At 41.9% G+C, this 13,835-nt stretch overlaps 1 protein-coding gene across 1 annotated transcript in view; it reads left to right on the forward strand.

The window, feature by feature from the left end:
- LOC307115621 (NACHT, LRR and PYD domains-containing protein 1-like) overlaps positions 1-13,835 on the forward strand; it is a 31,143-nt gene that overhangs the window by 11,108 nt on the left and 6,200 nt on the right. The window contains exons 6-7 of the mRNA XM_079798915.1: positions 10,193-10,452; positions 10,935-11,060. Coding sequence (XP_079655041.1) covers positions 10,193-10,452; positions 10,935-11,060 — 386 coding nt within the window. The remainder of the gene's footprint in view (positions 1-10,192; positions 10,453-10,934; positions 11,061-13,835) is intronic.

Genomic DNA, 13,835 nt, shown 5'->3' on the forward strand with positions numbered 1-13,835 from the left:
ACATTGCTGAATTCATTTATTAAGTCTAGTAGTTTTTTTATGGAGTCTTTGGGGTTTCCTATGTACAATATCATGTGATCTGCAAATAATGAGTTTTACTTCTTTTCCAACTTGGATGCCTTTTATTTCTTTTTCTTGTCGATTACTATGGCTAGCACTTCCAGTACTATATCGAACAGGAGTGGTGAGAGTGGGCATCCCTGTCTTACTCCTGTTCTTAGGGGAAATGGTTTTAGTTTTTGCCCATTGAGTATGATGTTGGCTGTAGGTTTGTCATATATGGCCTTTATCATGTTGAGATATGCTCCCTCTAGTCACACTTTGCTGAGAGTTTTTATAAAAAATGAGTGTTGGATTTTGTTGAATGCTTTTTCTGCATCTATTGATATGATCATGTGATTTTTGTCTTTCAATTTGTTTATATGATGTATCACGTTTATTGATCTGCAAATATTGTACCAGTCTTGCATCCCTGGAATAAATCCCACTTAATCATGTTGTATGATCTTTTCACTTTATTGCTGGATGCAATTTTCTAGAATTTTGTTGAGGATTTTAGCATCTATATTCATCAGGGATATTGGCCTATAATTCTCTTTCTTTGTAGTGTCTTTATCAAGTTTTGGAATTAGGGTAATGCAGGCTTCATAAAAAGAGTTTGGAAGTGTTCCTTCCTCTTGGATTTTCTGAAATAGTCTAAGGTATTGGTGTCTAAAGTCTTGGGTTTTTCATTTCTGTAGCTTTTGCAGAGAGTCAAGTTCAGCTTAAAACCTAACTAATATGTCCAAAAATGGGACAGTTGCACTCATTTGTTTCAAGCTAGCTTCTTTCCCGACGAGCACAGAAATCCCAGACACATTTCTAAATTTTTATAGCAAGAAAGGAGACTTTAAATTAGCATACTGGGAGAGTGGCCTTCCATATTGGCTTGCCACGTGTCTCCCTTCCCCCACATCTTGCTTTCTTTGGGAGAAGTCTTCAGTACCAGACCTGGCCACGTATCTTTTCATGCTTAATAGATAAAGACAGATCTTAAATTTTTCCTTTTTCCCTTTCCAAAGTATTTACTAGCACTTAAGCTTATCTTTGCCAAAATTTGGTTATCATAAGATGTTCTTCAGTAATTTTTAAACAAAACTTTAAGTAATCTCATTGCGGGAGAGCTAATAGCTCTGCCCTCTCCTGCCACCTTTGAATTTCTCAACACCAGTGGTTGTTTCGGCAGCAGGGTTTCACTTCTTTTTTCTTTTTCTTTTTTTAATTTTTTAAAATATATTTTATTGATTTTTTTACAGAGAGGAAGGGAGAGGGATAGAGAGCTAGAAACATCAATGAGAGAGAAACATCGATCAGCTGCCTCCTACACACCCCCTACCGGGGATGTGCCCGCAACCAATGTACATGCCCTTGACCGGAATCAAACCTGGGAACTTTCAGTCCGCAGGCCAACGCTCTATCCACTGAACCAAACCGGTTTTGGTGGGGTTTTCACTTCTTATTGATAGATCCTCCCTTCCCCCAACTGATGGATGGAGTATGGCGTAACCTGCACCTGCAGCCTGGACATTCCTGAGCACCTAACCAGGCACCTTATATGGACTATACATTAGTCCATATAAGGTGCCTGGTTAGGTGCTTAGGGTATCAGCACCTGCCAAATACCCTAAGTTCTTGATTCCTAAGTACCTGGGGGAAGGGAGGATCTATCACTTATTACAAATTTTAGATTCCAAATACAAATTAAGATTTTAATTTGAACAAGAAACCACATTAAAGATGACCACGGCACTCTTTTTTCAGCCTGATTTTAAAAAGTACCATTTGATATTCCAATTTCTTTATAATTTTGCCTTTTAACCAAATTTTTCCCCATATAATCTGACTTAAACACAAAGTATCACTCACGCACTTACAGATACGCGGCGTTCCGAAGCTGACATGGGCTCTACGCACAGTGAACTTTACCACCATACCGGTGTTTTCCGCTCAGGCGAATCCTTCTTTCTCCAGAAGCTTGCCATTAGTGTTTCCAGGGTTGAAGTACAGCCCCAGGTTGGGTTGTCATAAATGTTGGTGCCCTCGTTCAGGCGTCAAAATGCCAGGGTTCTTTCCCGAGCGAGCCTTACAAAGGGTTCAGCATTCTGGAGAAAGGGGCTGCGTGTAGATGATTAATAAGGAGCCCAAGGCCGAAAGATAATTTTGAAAGGCATTGTGGTTCAGAGGATCATCAACTAAAGGAACTGAAGTCTTGTCTAAGGACCCCATTGTATTTATTAAACACAATTTGTCCTAAGGCAAGGTGGAAATATACATGTCAAAGGGTAAGATTTCAAAGGGTTTACAGAATCATTGTCAGTTTGGGGAATAGCCTACAGCTGTTCAGGTGTTTGGTCAACAGGAGGCAATAATATGCCCTGAGCTGTCTGGCAGCAAACTATTATCCTATTCAGGTTTGGGTGAAGTGCCCTTTAGCTGGTTTCCAACAGGTAAACTACATTTGACTCAACCTTGTTGAGCTCCCCAAGCTTCACCAACCTTTTGGTGAAACTCTTGTAATTATGACATGCTGGAATTGGTTATCTGCACTAAGGAGTATATGTTTTAGTTCTTTTTTTAATGTTTGGTAAATCTCCCCTGTGAAGCTGTCTGATCCTGGGCTTTTGTTTGGTGCGAGATTTTTGATTACTGCTTCTATTTCATCAGTTGTTACTGGCCTATTCAGGTTTTCTGATTCCTCCTGATTCACTTTTGGGAGATTATATTTTTCTAGGAATTTGTCTATTTTATCCACATTTTCCAGCTTTTTGGCATATAGTTGTTCATAGTATTTTCTTATAATCCTTAGTATTTCTGTGGTGTCAGTGGTTACTTCTCCACTTTTGTTTCTGATTTTATTTGAGTCCTATCTCTTTGTTTCTTGATGAGTCTGGCTAAGTTTATCAATTTTGTTTATCCTTTCAAAGAACCAGCTCTTGGTTCCTTTGATTTTTGTATTGTTTTTGTAGTCTCTATGTTACTTATTTCTGCTCTAATCTTTATTATTTCCTTCCTTCTACTTTGGGTTTTTCTTATTGTCCTCTTTCTAGTTCTTCAAGTTGTAGGGTTAAATAGTTTATTGCTGGTTTTTCTTTTTGATGGGGGGAGGTTTTGTGTGGGATTTTTTTGTTTTGTTTTGTTTTTAGGTATGCCTTTAGTGCTATGAATTTCCCTTTCAGGACTGCTTTTGCTGTGTCCCAGAGATTTAGGGTTGTTATGTGTTCATTTTCATTTGTTTCCAGAATGTTTTTTATTTCATTCTTGATCTCGTTGGTAACCCATTCATTATTTAATAATGTGCTATTTAGCCTCCAAGTGTTTGAATGTTTTGGAGTGTTTTTTACTGTAGTTGATTTCTAATTTCATTCCACTGTGATCTGAGAAGATGCTTGATATAATTTCAATTTTCTTGAACTTGTAGAGACTTATTTTGTGCCCTAACATGTGGTCTATCTTTGTGAATGACTCAAGTGCATTTGAGAAAATTTGTACATTCTGCAGCTTTGGGGTAAAATGTTCTATAAATGTCACATAAATCCATCTGATCCAGTGTGTCCTTTAGAGTCTCTGTTTCATTGTTAAGTTTTTATCTGAAAGATCTATCCAGTGAAGTCACAGGGGTGTTAAAGTCACCTACTGTGACTGTATTGTTGTTGATCTCTCTGTTAAAGTCCTCTAGAAGTTTTTTTATATATTTAGGTGCTCCCATATTTGGTACATATACATATGTTTACCAGGGTTATATCCTCTTGTTGGATCGATCCCTTTAGTATTATGTAGTGACCTTTGTTGTCTGCTGTGATGGTCTTCATTTTAAAATCTATTTTGCTGGGTATGAGTATTGTTACTCCAGTTTTTGTTTCTTTCCCATTTGCATGGAAAATTTTTTCCATCTCTTTACTCTCATCCTCTGTGTGTCTTTTGTTTTGAGGTGGCTCTGTTCTAGACAGCATATAGTTGAGTCATGTTTTTGTATCCATTCAGGTACCCTATGCCTTTTGATTAGAGCATTTAATCCATTTACATTTAGGGTTATTATTGAGAAGTACTTATTTATAGCCATTTTAATTAGGTTTCTCTCTATGTTTCTCCTCATTATAGTAGTCCCTTTAGCATTTCTTGTAATGCTGGCTTGGTGGTGATATGCTCCTTTAGCCTTTTTTGTTTAGGAAGCTCTTTATTTGACTATCTATTTTGAATGATAGCCTTGCTGGATATAGTAATCTTGGTCTCATATCCTTGCTTTCCATTACCTTGAGTACTTCATGCCATTCCCTCTGGCCTGTAGAGTTTCTGAAGAGAAATCAGGTGTCAGCCTTATGGGAACTCCTTTGTAGGTCACAGTTTTCTTTTCTCTTGCTGCATTTAAGATTCTCTCTTTGTCTTTAATTTTTGGCATTTTAATTATGATGTTTCTGGGCATGGGCCTGTTTGGTTTCTTCTTGTTTGGGGTTCTCTGTGCCTCCTGAACTTGTGTGACTTTTTCCTTTACCAGTTAGGGAAGTTTTCTACCATTATTTCTTCAAACACCTTCTCTATGCCTTTCTCCCTTTCTGCCTCTTCTGGCACACCTGCTATTCTAATATTGTTACGTTTAATGTTGTCCCACAGCTCCCTTAAGCTCTTCTTTTGTTTTTTAATTGTTTTTTGTTTTTTTTGTGTGTTTTTTTGTGTTTTGTTCTCTGATTGATATTTTCAACTCTGTCTTCTAAATCACTGATTTGATCCTCAGCTTCCCCTAATCTGCTGTGCATGCCTTCCAATGTATTCTTTATTTGTGTTATGTCATTCTTTATCTCAGACTGTTTTTCTTTTTCATAGTTACTATATCTTTTTTCATGCTGTTGAGCATCTTTTTCATCATTACTCTGAACTCCATTTCAGATAAATTTCTTATATCTTCTTCAGCTAGTCTTCTTCTGGAGAATTCTCTAGTTCTTTCATTTGGGGGTTGTTTCTTTGTTTCCTCATTTTGGCTGTCTATTTGGGTTTATGACTATGTATTAGCTAAATCCTCTACACCTCTCAATCTCTAGTGCAGGATAGTGTTAAAACAGTGGTTCTCAACCTTGCTAATTCCACAACCATTTAATACAGTTCTTCATGTTGCAATGACCCCCAGCCATAAAATTATTATTGTTGCTACTTCATAACTGTAATTTTGCTACTGTTATGAATCATAATGTAAGTATCTGATATGTAGGATGTCTTAGGCGATCCCTGTGAAAGGGTCATTCGACCCCCAAAGGGATCGTGACCCACATTGAGAACCACTGTGTTAAAGGCTGTTTCTGATTAATTAGATCAGGCAAGGACTCAAAACCTCCAGAGGCAGACTAATAGAATTCCAACTTGAATTGCCCCTCAGGCAATTGTCCTCAGGTGTAACGAGAGTTTTTTCAAGAGGGTGAGGCAGTTGCTTCTGTCTGGAGGCTAATTGTTATTTTTAATGTCTTAAGTGGCCTCAGAGCAAGGTGTTTTCCAAAAGGATGTGTCAACTGTCTTCCCCTCAGGCAAGGCAAATGTGTGTGGGGGAAAGATGACCTCTGCTGTATGAGGGAATGACTCAGTCCAAGAAACTTGGGGTGTCTGCCTTCTGAGCTCAATCCCCTGAGTCCCCAGTCCTAGCTTCTGCTCTCACAGCTCCAGTCCACTTCACCCTCCCTCTGCTGGAGCACAAGGTGGGTGGCTCCACAGGGAATTTTGTGCATTGGCCCTTTAAGAGGGTGCCTGAATTTTTAGCTGTCATTCCCTGGCAGATTGCACCCTGCTGCTTTTCACAGCCAGATGTTATGTGGGTACTCTTCCAGTTTTGGTGCTCTCTGCTGGGGGTGGAGGAAAGCTTGGGGATTAGATCCTAGAGGTCTCAGTAGCAACCCCCCACAGCTGAGGTATCTCTCCGGGTCTTCAGTTGCTGTATGTGTGTGCCTGGCCAGCCCTTTCGCACTTCTGCCCCTTCTACCAGTCTCTATGCAGTCTCCACTTTCGGTCCTCAGGTATCAGGGTTCTCTCCTGCGAGTATTCCATTGATTATTCAGAAAGCTTTTCTGTATTTTAGTTGTAATTCCAGTTTGTTCCTGGGAGCATGTCCATGCAGCATCCACTTACTCTACCGCCATTTTTAATCCTCTAAAATAGACATTTTAAAAGAAACTAAAATCAAGATAGCTTTCCACTAACAAATCTTTACTGAAGGAAAGTCTAAAGGATGTACTTCAAGCAAAATGATCACACATAGAAAGAATGGGGTGCAAGATGAAATGATCAGCAAAGATACTGAGACACATCTGGGTAAATCTAACAAACCAATGACTAGATAAAGCAACAATAATAATGCCTGATGTGTGGGGATTTTAAAAAGAGAGAGAACAAAGTGCCAACAACAATAGCAAGTTGAGTGTTAAAGAATCCGAAGGACTTAGTGTAGTTCACAAGAGGGTGAAGGCTGCACTAGAACTGCCATCTGGGTTAAAATGCTGAAATACTTCAATACTGATTATGAAAGATAAATTTTCCACTTTTTGAGACTACAAGTGACCCGACAACATAACCTAGTATTGGCCACAGAGACAAGTAATGGGGCCTGTGCATGTGCAGGCATGGATGGGGTGGCTGAGACAGCATCTCTCCACATCACCCAGGGATAGGCAGCAAAGTCTGAGCCTATTTGGTAGCAGGAGCAGTGTTGGTGGCAGGGGCTGAGGCACAGGCTTTCCAATCCAGGCCATGACATGCACACCCAGCCAATGCTGGTTGCCACAGAACTAATGTCTATCAATTTAGTGAGAAAGTTAGAAGAACTTGATGCAATTCTCCATGTCAAACCATGACTCAGACAGGAACTGATGGAATTATGATGGAATGGTTTAATAAACAGCTCACGTTATAGCTTATATCAGTTGAAAGCACTTTTTTATATGTATAGCTTATTTATATAATAAAGGGGGGTATAATTATAATGCTTCATTTTTAGTCATGTACCACATATCAATGGTTTGGTCAATGACAGGCCACATATACAATGGTGGTATTCCGTATAGCCTGGGTGTGTAGTGTTTTCTACCATCTAGATTTGTGTATGTGCACTCTGATGTTTGCACAAAGGCAAAATTGTTAAAAGATGCTTTTCACAGAGCATATTGCCATAGTTCAGCAGTGCGTGACTATATAAATTGAAATATTGATTTAAAATGCCATTCTAGTAGTTGAGTATATTTAGTATCACTGCTAGGTAGAAGCATTGATTTACTTGAGGCTCTAAGTATGGACATTAAAATATATACTATTTATATGTATATATGTGTGTGCATGTATATGTAAGAAGAATTTACAAACTAATAGAAAAATAAATAGAATGAGAAAGCTAAAAAAGCAAAGAACTGACCAGATCCAGAAGAGATTAATTTGTTGAGACCAAAGGTTTAGTAAACAATTCAAGCTACTCATCAGGAGGAGAGCTTGGGTGCAGGAGCAACAGAGGCCAGTCCCAAGGGTGCAGAGGGAGATGAGAAATAGGTCAGGCTCTGCAGAGGCCCATTCATATGTGAAAAGCTAAGGAGAAGGTGCATAGGGCTCTCACAACAAGCTGGGACTGGTTAATTCTTCCCACCTGGGACCATCTATAGAGTGATTAATAATGTCACCACAACAAACATTTTGCCCATTCTTCAAAGTGAGACCTTGGCCCTGGGCATCTCCAAGTGCTTTGTCAGGGAATTAGGGGCTTGGTCAATAGAGTCAATAGATTCAGCTCTGCCCAGGTCTGTTTTTGGCTTGGTATGCTCAGGGCTACAAAGCTACTCCCTGCTCTACACCAGGGTATTCCAGGAGGAAACACCTCATGTGTCTAAGGCCTGGAGTCAGAATTGTCCATCAGGGCCCAAGAGGACAAGATGTGCCTTAGCTCCTGCTCCCAAATTACACTACTATCTCAGGGGTGGGTGAGTTGCCCCTCCCTGTTATGAGGACACCCTAGCCATGCTTTGGTCAGTCTTGTACCTCCTTCTGGTGGGCTTAGAAAATGGGATTTACCCAAAGAAGAGGAAACTGTTCAAGTATACAGGAATCTAGCCTAAGCTTTTAAGACTGAAAGCACATCTGGATAGGAGTGAATTCACCAAGTGGTGCCACTTTTCTTTGAGGGGTCCTGGGACATGGTTAATAATTACAACTGTAGACAGTTACTGAGCATTCTGTGTCCAATATCATGCAAGTCAGCTACACACTGTATATGCTCATATCATCTTGATTGATATACCTATGAGGAAATTGAAGCTCAAACAGGTGAAGATACTTGACCAGAGTTGAGATTCTAATCCAGGTATATTACCAGCAGGAAAAGAGCTACACCAGTACTCACCCCAGGTCTACCCAAGCCCATATCCATCAGCGTTCTCTAGGCCAAATTCTGGACGTCACCCTTTAACCAGTCAGGCCTATTTCTTTGGGATTCTATACAAAAAGCAAGAGGCAAAATGCACAAAGTCCCCCTGTAGCTCCCTGTGCTGAGCCCAGCCAGGAAACCAAGACCCCGGGAATCCCTGTCTCCCTGTCGCCTGCTGTCTGGGCTGAAGCTTCTTGTTGTCCTGGAAACAATGACCTCAGTAACTAATAGTGGCCTCATTTAGGAATTTGGCACTAGCTGCTTCTTACCCTCATTGGTGAGGTCCTACATGCAGTTCTTAACCCTCTCAGTCCTAGGCAAGCCAGGACAGCTGGTCACCTTAGCTATAAGGCAAGTTGGATACACACACAGCACCATCCAGAATTCTGTCAAAATTAGTGTGGCACAGAGTTTAAGTGCCGTGAATTATGGTCTCAGAGCAGGAATCTCAGCCCAGGGCTGCAGCTGACTCGTGACCTTCGAAAAAACACTTCCCTCCTGGAGCTTCAGTTCCCCAATCTGACATGTGAAGACATTCCAGTTCTGTGGAGGGCAAGGTGACATCATCCAATTGGTGTCACCAAGGCAGTGCAAAGTGCACCACCTCTTGGAGAAGCAATTTGGCAAAACCTGGCAAGTCATAGAATTGCTCACATCCTTTCACACACTTTCTTATCCCTTGGGATTTACAATTCCAAGGACTTACAATAGCTCAAGGGACATAGAAAAGTTCTCTCAGAAACATGTGCATTGCAGGACTATCTATCAAGGCAAAGAGGTGGAAGAACCTCAACACTAAAACAAGAAGCAGTGAACTAGGGATGCTACATCCACTAGGAGGGATCAAGTACTGCAGTCATTAGAAAGGTCCACAGGCTCTTGGGGCAATTGAACCAGCTTGGGAAAGGCAAAGCGACGTGGCCAAAATGAAAAGGTGTTGCTGCAGAGAAAGACTCATGGAAAAGGGAAAGATGGTAATAATAGCTGTGCTGCTTGGTAAGATCAGATGTAAATATTTCTGCATTTTGTCAGGTGGTGTACACCACTATGGTATTATTTTTCACACACACACAAAAAGGAATTAATAAATGAGAAAACTTTAGCTGTCGTCTCCACAGCCGCTCCTGGGATTAAATCAGTGAGCCATGTGCTGATTGGTGCCCATGCAGACCAAGGGCCTGTGAGCCTTGCTGGATGTCCCTGTGCTGCCCAGAAATGGCCTGCATTGCAGCAATTGCCAGGCAATACAGGGATGGAGCCAGGCCTCCTGATATTTAGGCCATTGTATCTCCCACTACCAGCCTTCGTCCCTCAAGCTCTCTACTGTGGTGACAATGCCCACACCTGGTACACTGGTCAGAGATTTTGTCTGCAATCAAAGAAACCCATTCTGGCTGATTTGGGCAGAAAATGAATGTATAAGAATATTATTGAGTAGCTCATAGACTTCAGAAACAATTAGACACAAGCATTAAAGGAAAAGAAGACATTGACCAAATAATGCTGAGAAGCCAGGAACACAGCCAAATTCCAAAGAGGAAAAATATGGAGAAGCTAGGCTATTGTAAAGGTTTGGCTTGAGTGGCTTCTCGTGATGCTCCCACTCTCAAAACCTATTGCTCACAACCCAAAAGGACCCAGACCCAGGATTTTTCCTTCCCTGGTGGGTTCCCCAGATAGGCCACTGAGTCTATGCCTAAGAACTCCACTGCCCCAGGCATACATGACTCAGTGAGGCACCAAATGCTCACCTTTCAAATTTATTCTTTTCAGGGCAACATGTGGACATATCCTGGTTCCAAGTGGCCCACATTAAAGAGGATGGGATACTCATGGAGAAGCCAGACCGTGTGGAGCCACATTACATAGTCCTGAAGAACCCCAGCTTCTCCCCCATAGGCGTTCTACTGAGAAAGATCCACTCCTTCCTGAGCATCCCTGTCATCTCCAACGTGTTGCTCTACTATCGCCTCCAATCTGAGGAAGTCAACTTCCACCTCTACCTAATCCCCAGCGACTGCACCATTGAGAAGGTACTCCAATAGCCAGAAAGTCAGGCCAGGGTAGGCTGACAAAGACATGACGTCACCCAGAGAGCCCCCTAGATGGGTCAACTGGGTTTAAGTATGGGACATGGACTGGTCTCCTGTCCCTAAGGCCTCCCCCAACTGGGCTCACTGCTTCACTACTCATTGCTAGACACCTTTCGCAGCTTCTTTCCAGGAGTCAGAAGGATGGGAGGGCTCTCTGCCCAGAGCTGCACCCAACTCCTCCATTCTCACTTCTTCTCTAGCCATGCCCCAATTCACACCCTGAACACAGCACTGGCCAAGTGTGGGGATCTCTGTGTAGCAGTGATTGGGGTGGGAGAGTTCCTGGGTGGCATAACCCCTTCACCCACATAAATATGTGGAAACACCACCTCACCTTGTTCAGACCAGATTCCATAGGGTGAAATCTCTAGATTAGACCACAGAAACCCTCCTTTCTTAATCAGTGTCTGTATGCCCCTTAGGACATAAATGATGAAGAAAAGAAGTTCCAGTTTTTTCGAATACGCAAGCCACCCCCACTGACACCACTCTACATGGGCTCCCGATATACTGTGTCTGGTTCAGACAAGTTGGAAATAATCCCTGAGGTGAGCAGTCTAGATATTGCTCCTCCCTGAGAGGTCATGCTTGGGAATAGCTGTGAGGCAGGTTTCCGAGCTTCCCCAGGGGCAGGCCCAGTTAGGGTTGGGCAGACAGCAAGTGGAATTTTGGGTAAGCAGGGATCTCTTCAAAGATTGGGAGAAAGGAGGATAGTAAGAGGCAGGTTCATATTCAGGATAGGGATAACAATGGGGTTTGACTTAGGGCAGTGGTCAGCAAACTCATTAGTCAACAGAGACAAATATCAACAGTACAACGATTGAAATTTCTTTTGGGAGCCAAATTTTTTTAACGTAAACTTCTTCTAATGCCACTTCTTCAAAATAGACTCTCCCAGGCCGTGGTATTTTGTGGAAGAGCCACACTTAAGGGGCCAAAGAGCCGCATGTGGCTCGCGAGCCGCAGTTTGCCGACCACGGACTTAGGGGAACTGAGAAGTGTTGGGCTATAGGGTGTCGATGCTCTTCAAGCAAAACCAACAGGAACACACCTGTAGCTGAACACAGTGAGGTCATTACTCATTGCAGTGAGAGAACACACACCAATGGGAACCGTGGGCCCCTCACATCAAGAGACCCAGGAAGAACCTATTTCAACATTTGGGCCTTAGTTGGGTAATTTCGGGGAAGATCTAAGGAAATGAGATTTAGTCTAGATCTGGTATTGTCAGAAGGCAGGGCAATTCTCTGATTGGGAACCTCTACACATTTTCTCTCTGGGAAGGGCAGGCATTGCAAGTGTGAAGGTGTAATTGCTGAAATAGCTCATTTTGAAGTGGAATGGGGCAAAGTTTGGTGATTGTGAGATTGTATATGTCCAACAGGAGGATAACACAGCAGAGATGGCAGCATCAGATTAGTTTGTAATAACAATGAGGTCTAGCTGTGAGCATCACATCAGGTCTGGACATCAGGGGCTGTCTTATATCGTTTCTCAGTCTCCCCTTTTCACCAAAGGGAATGACGTCAGGCCACTGGACATTCACCCATGATATCCAAATGTTCATCATTGCCAAGATTTGTTGCTAGGGTCAGACTTTCAACTGAATGGTAGTTTGTAGTTCAACCAGAGTCAATCTTTTTTTTTCCCCTTTTGTTCTGAGATGAGTCCTTGGACCACTTTAAGTGACAATGACAGATGGTATACATTTCCAGCAGTAAGGAGAAAGAATTATATAACTTTTAAGTTGAGAAACATGAATCCAACAAGGAATACCTTACATTTCCCTGCTGTGTCAGATCTTAACAAGGGATGAGAGGCATGATTCAGTCATTCATCACACATTATGCAATGCCACCCATGTGCTGTCTTCATTTGTGATAATCCAGTGAACAAGACAGAAAGGCCCTGCCCTTGGGAAGATGACATTCTGGTGGATGAAACCTTCATAATTAAAGAAAGGGACCTAGAACCATGAAGTGCTGTGAGGAAAACACAACTATGCCACTTAAGACAGTGACTTGGGCTGCTTTATACTGGGTGGTCAGGGGAGGAACCTTTGAGCAGTAACATATAAGCTGAGACCTGAGTGACAAGAAGGGTCCTGGGAGGTGAATATTTGTAACAGAGCACTTCAGATGCAGAGGATAGAGGAGCAGGCACCCTGATCCCTCCAAATGACAAATAGGAGGTCAGTGTGGCAGAGCTTAATGAGTGTAGCAAAGAGAGAAGTAAGGTGGGGTCACACAAGAGACAGAGGTTTCCTAGGGCCCATCAACTATGTTGCCCTGATGTGGAGTTTGGATTTTGCTCTAAGTGCAATGACAAGATCTCAGAAGTTGTTGCTTGGTAATACAAGACCTGCTTTAGTTTCATATAGATGCCTCTGGCTGCTGGGTAAGAATGGGTGATAAGAAGACAAGAGTGAAAAGAAAAGACAAATCAAAAGACCATTGCTATGGTACCGGCAGGAGCTGCAGATGCCTTGATTAGGGAAAAAGCAGCGGAGATGAAGATAAGTTGATGGATTAAGGGTATATGTTGCAAGTACAGTCAATAGAACTTGACTTATAAGAAAGAAAGGTAAAAAAGAAAAAGAAGAAGAAGCGAGAGAGAAAGCCAAGAATTAAAGATGATGTCTGAATATGGAATATGGATATTCAGTGGTGGCAGTGCCATTTACTGCATGTGGGGAAACTGGGGAGGGAACATTTTTGGAAGACAGTTGGGAATCAAGAGTCATCTCAAATGTGATCTAGAAAAGGGGATGGATATAAATTTTCTGTTGATTAAAAGTGGGTCAAGTTGGGAGATGGGAGTGGCCAGGGAAAGGTCAATGGGGAGAAAAGGAAACATATGTAACACTTTAAACAATAAATAATTTAAATTTAAAAAAAATACATAATAGCCCTAGCCGGTTTGGCTCAGTGGATAGAGTTCGGCCTGTGGACCGAAGAATCCCTGGTTAGATTCCGTTCAAGGGCACATGCCTGGGTTGCAGGCTCAGTCCAACATGCAGGAGGCAGCCAATCAATGGTTCACTCTCATCATTGATGTTTCTATCTCTCTTTCTCCCTTCCTCTCTGAAATCAATAAAAATACATTTTTTTAAAAATACATGATACTTGGTAATGATAATAAACTACTATGTTACTATCTTTTTTAAAAAAAGTATGTCAAGCCTAGGATCCATTAAGAAGACAGGCTTTGGGCTACAGAAATGAGAATTTGGGTTCAAGATGGGGGAGATGGATGAAGAAGGATCTGGTTCAAGATGAAGGGAGAAGGATCTGGTTTAGGATGTGTGAGCACTGCATTATGGG

The sequence above is a fragment of the Cnephaeus nilssonii genome, assembly GCF_951640355.1.
Source record: "Cnephaeus nilssonii genome assembly, chromosome: 19".
Lineage (NCBI taxonomy): Eukaryota > Metazoa > Chordata > Mammalia > Chiroptera > Vespertilionidae > Cnephaeus > Cnephaeus nilssonii.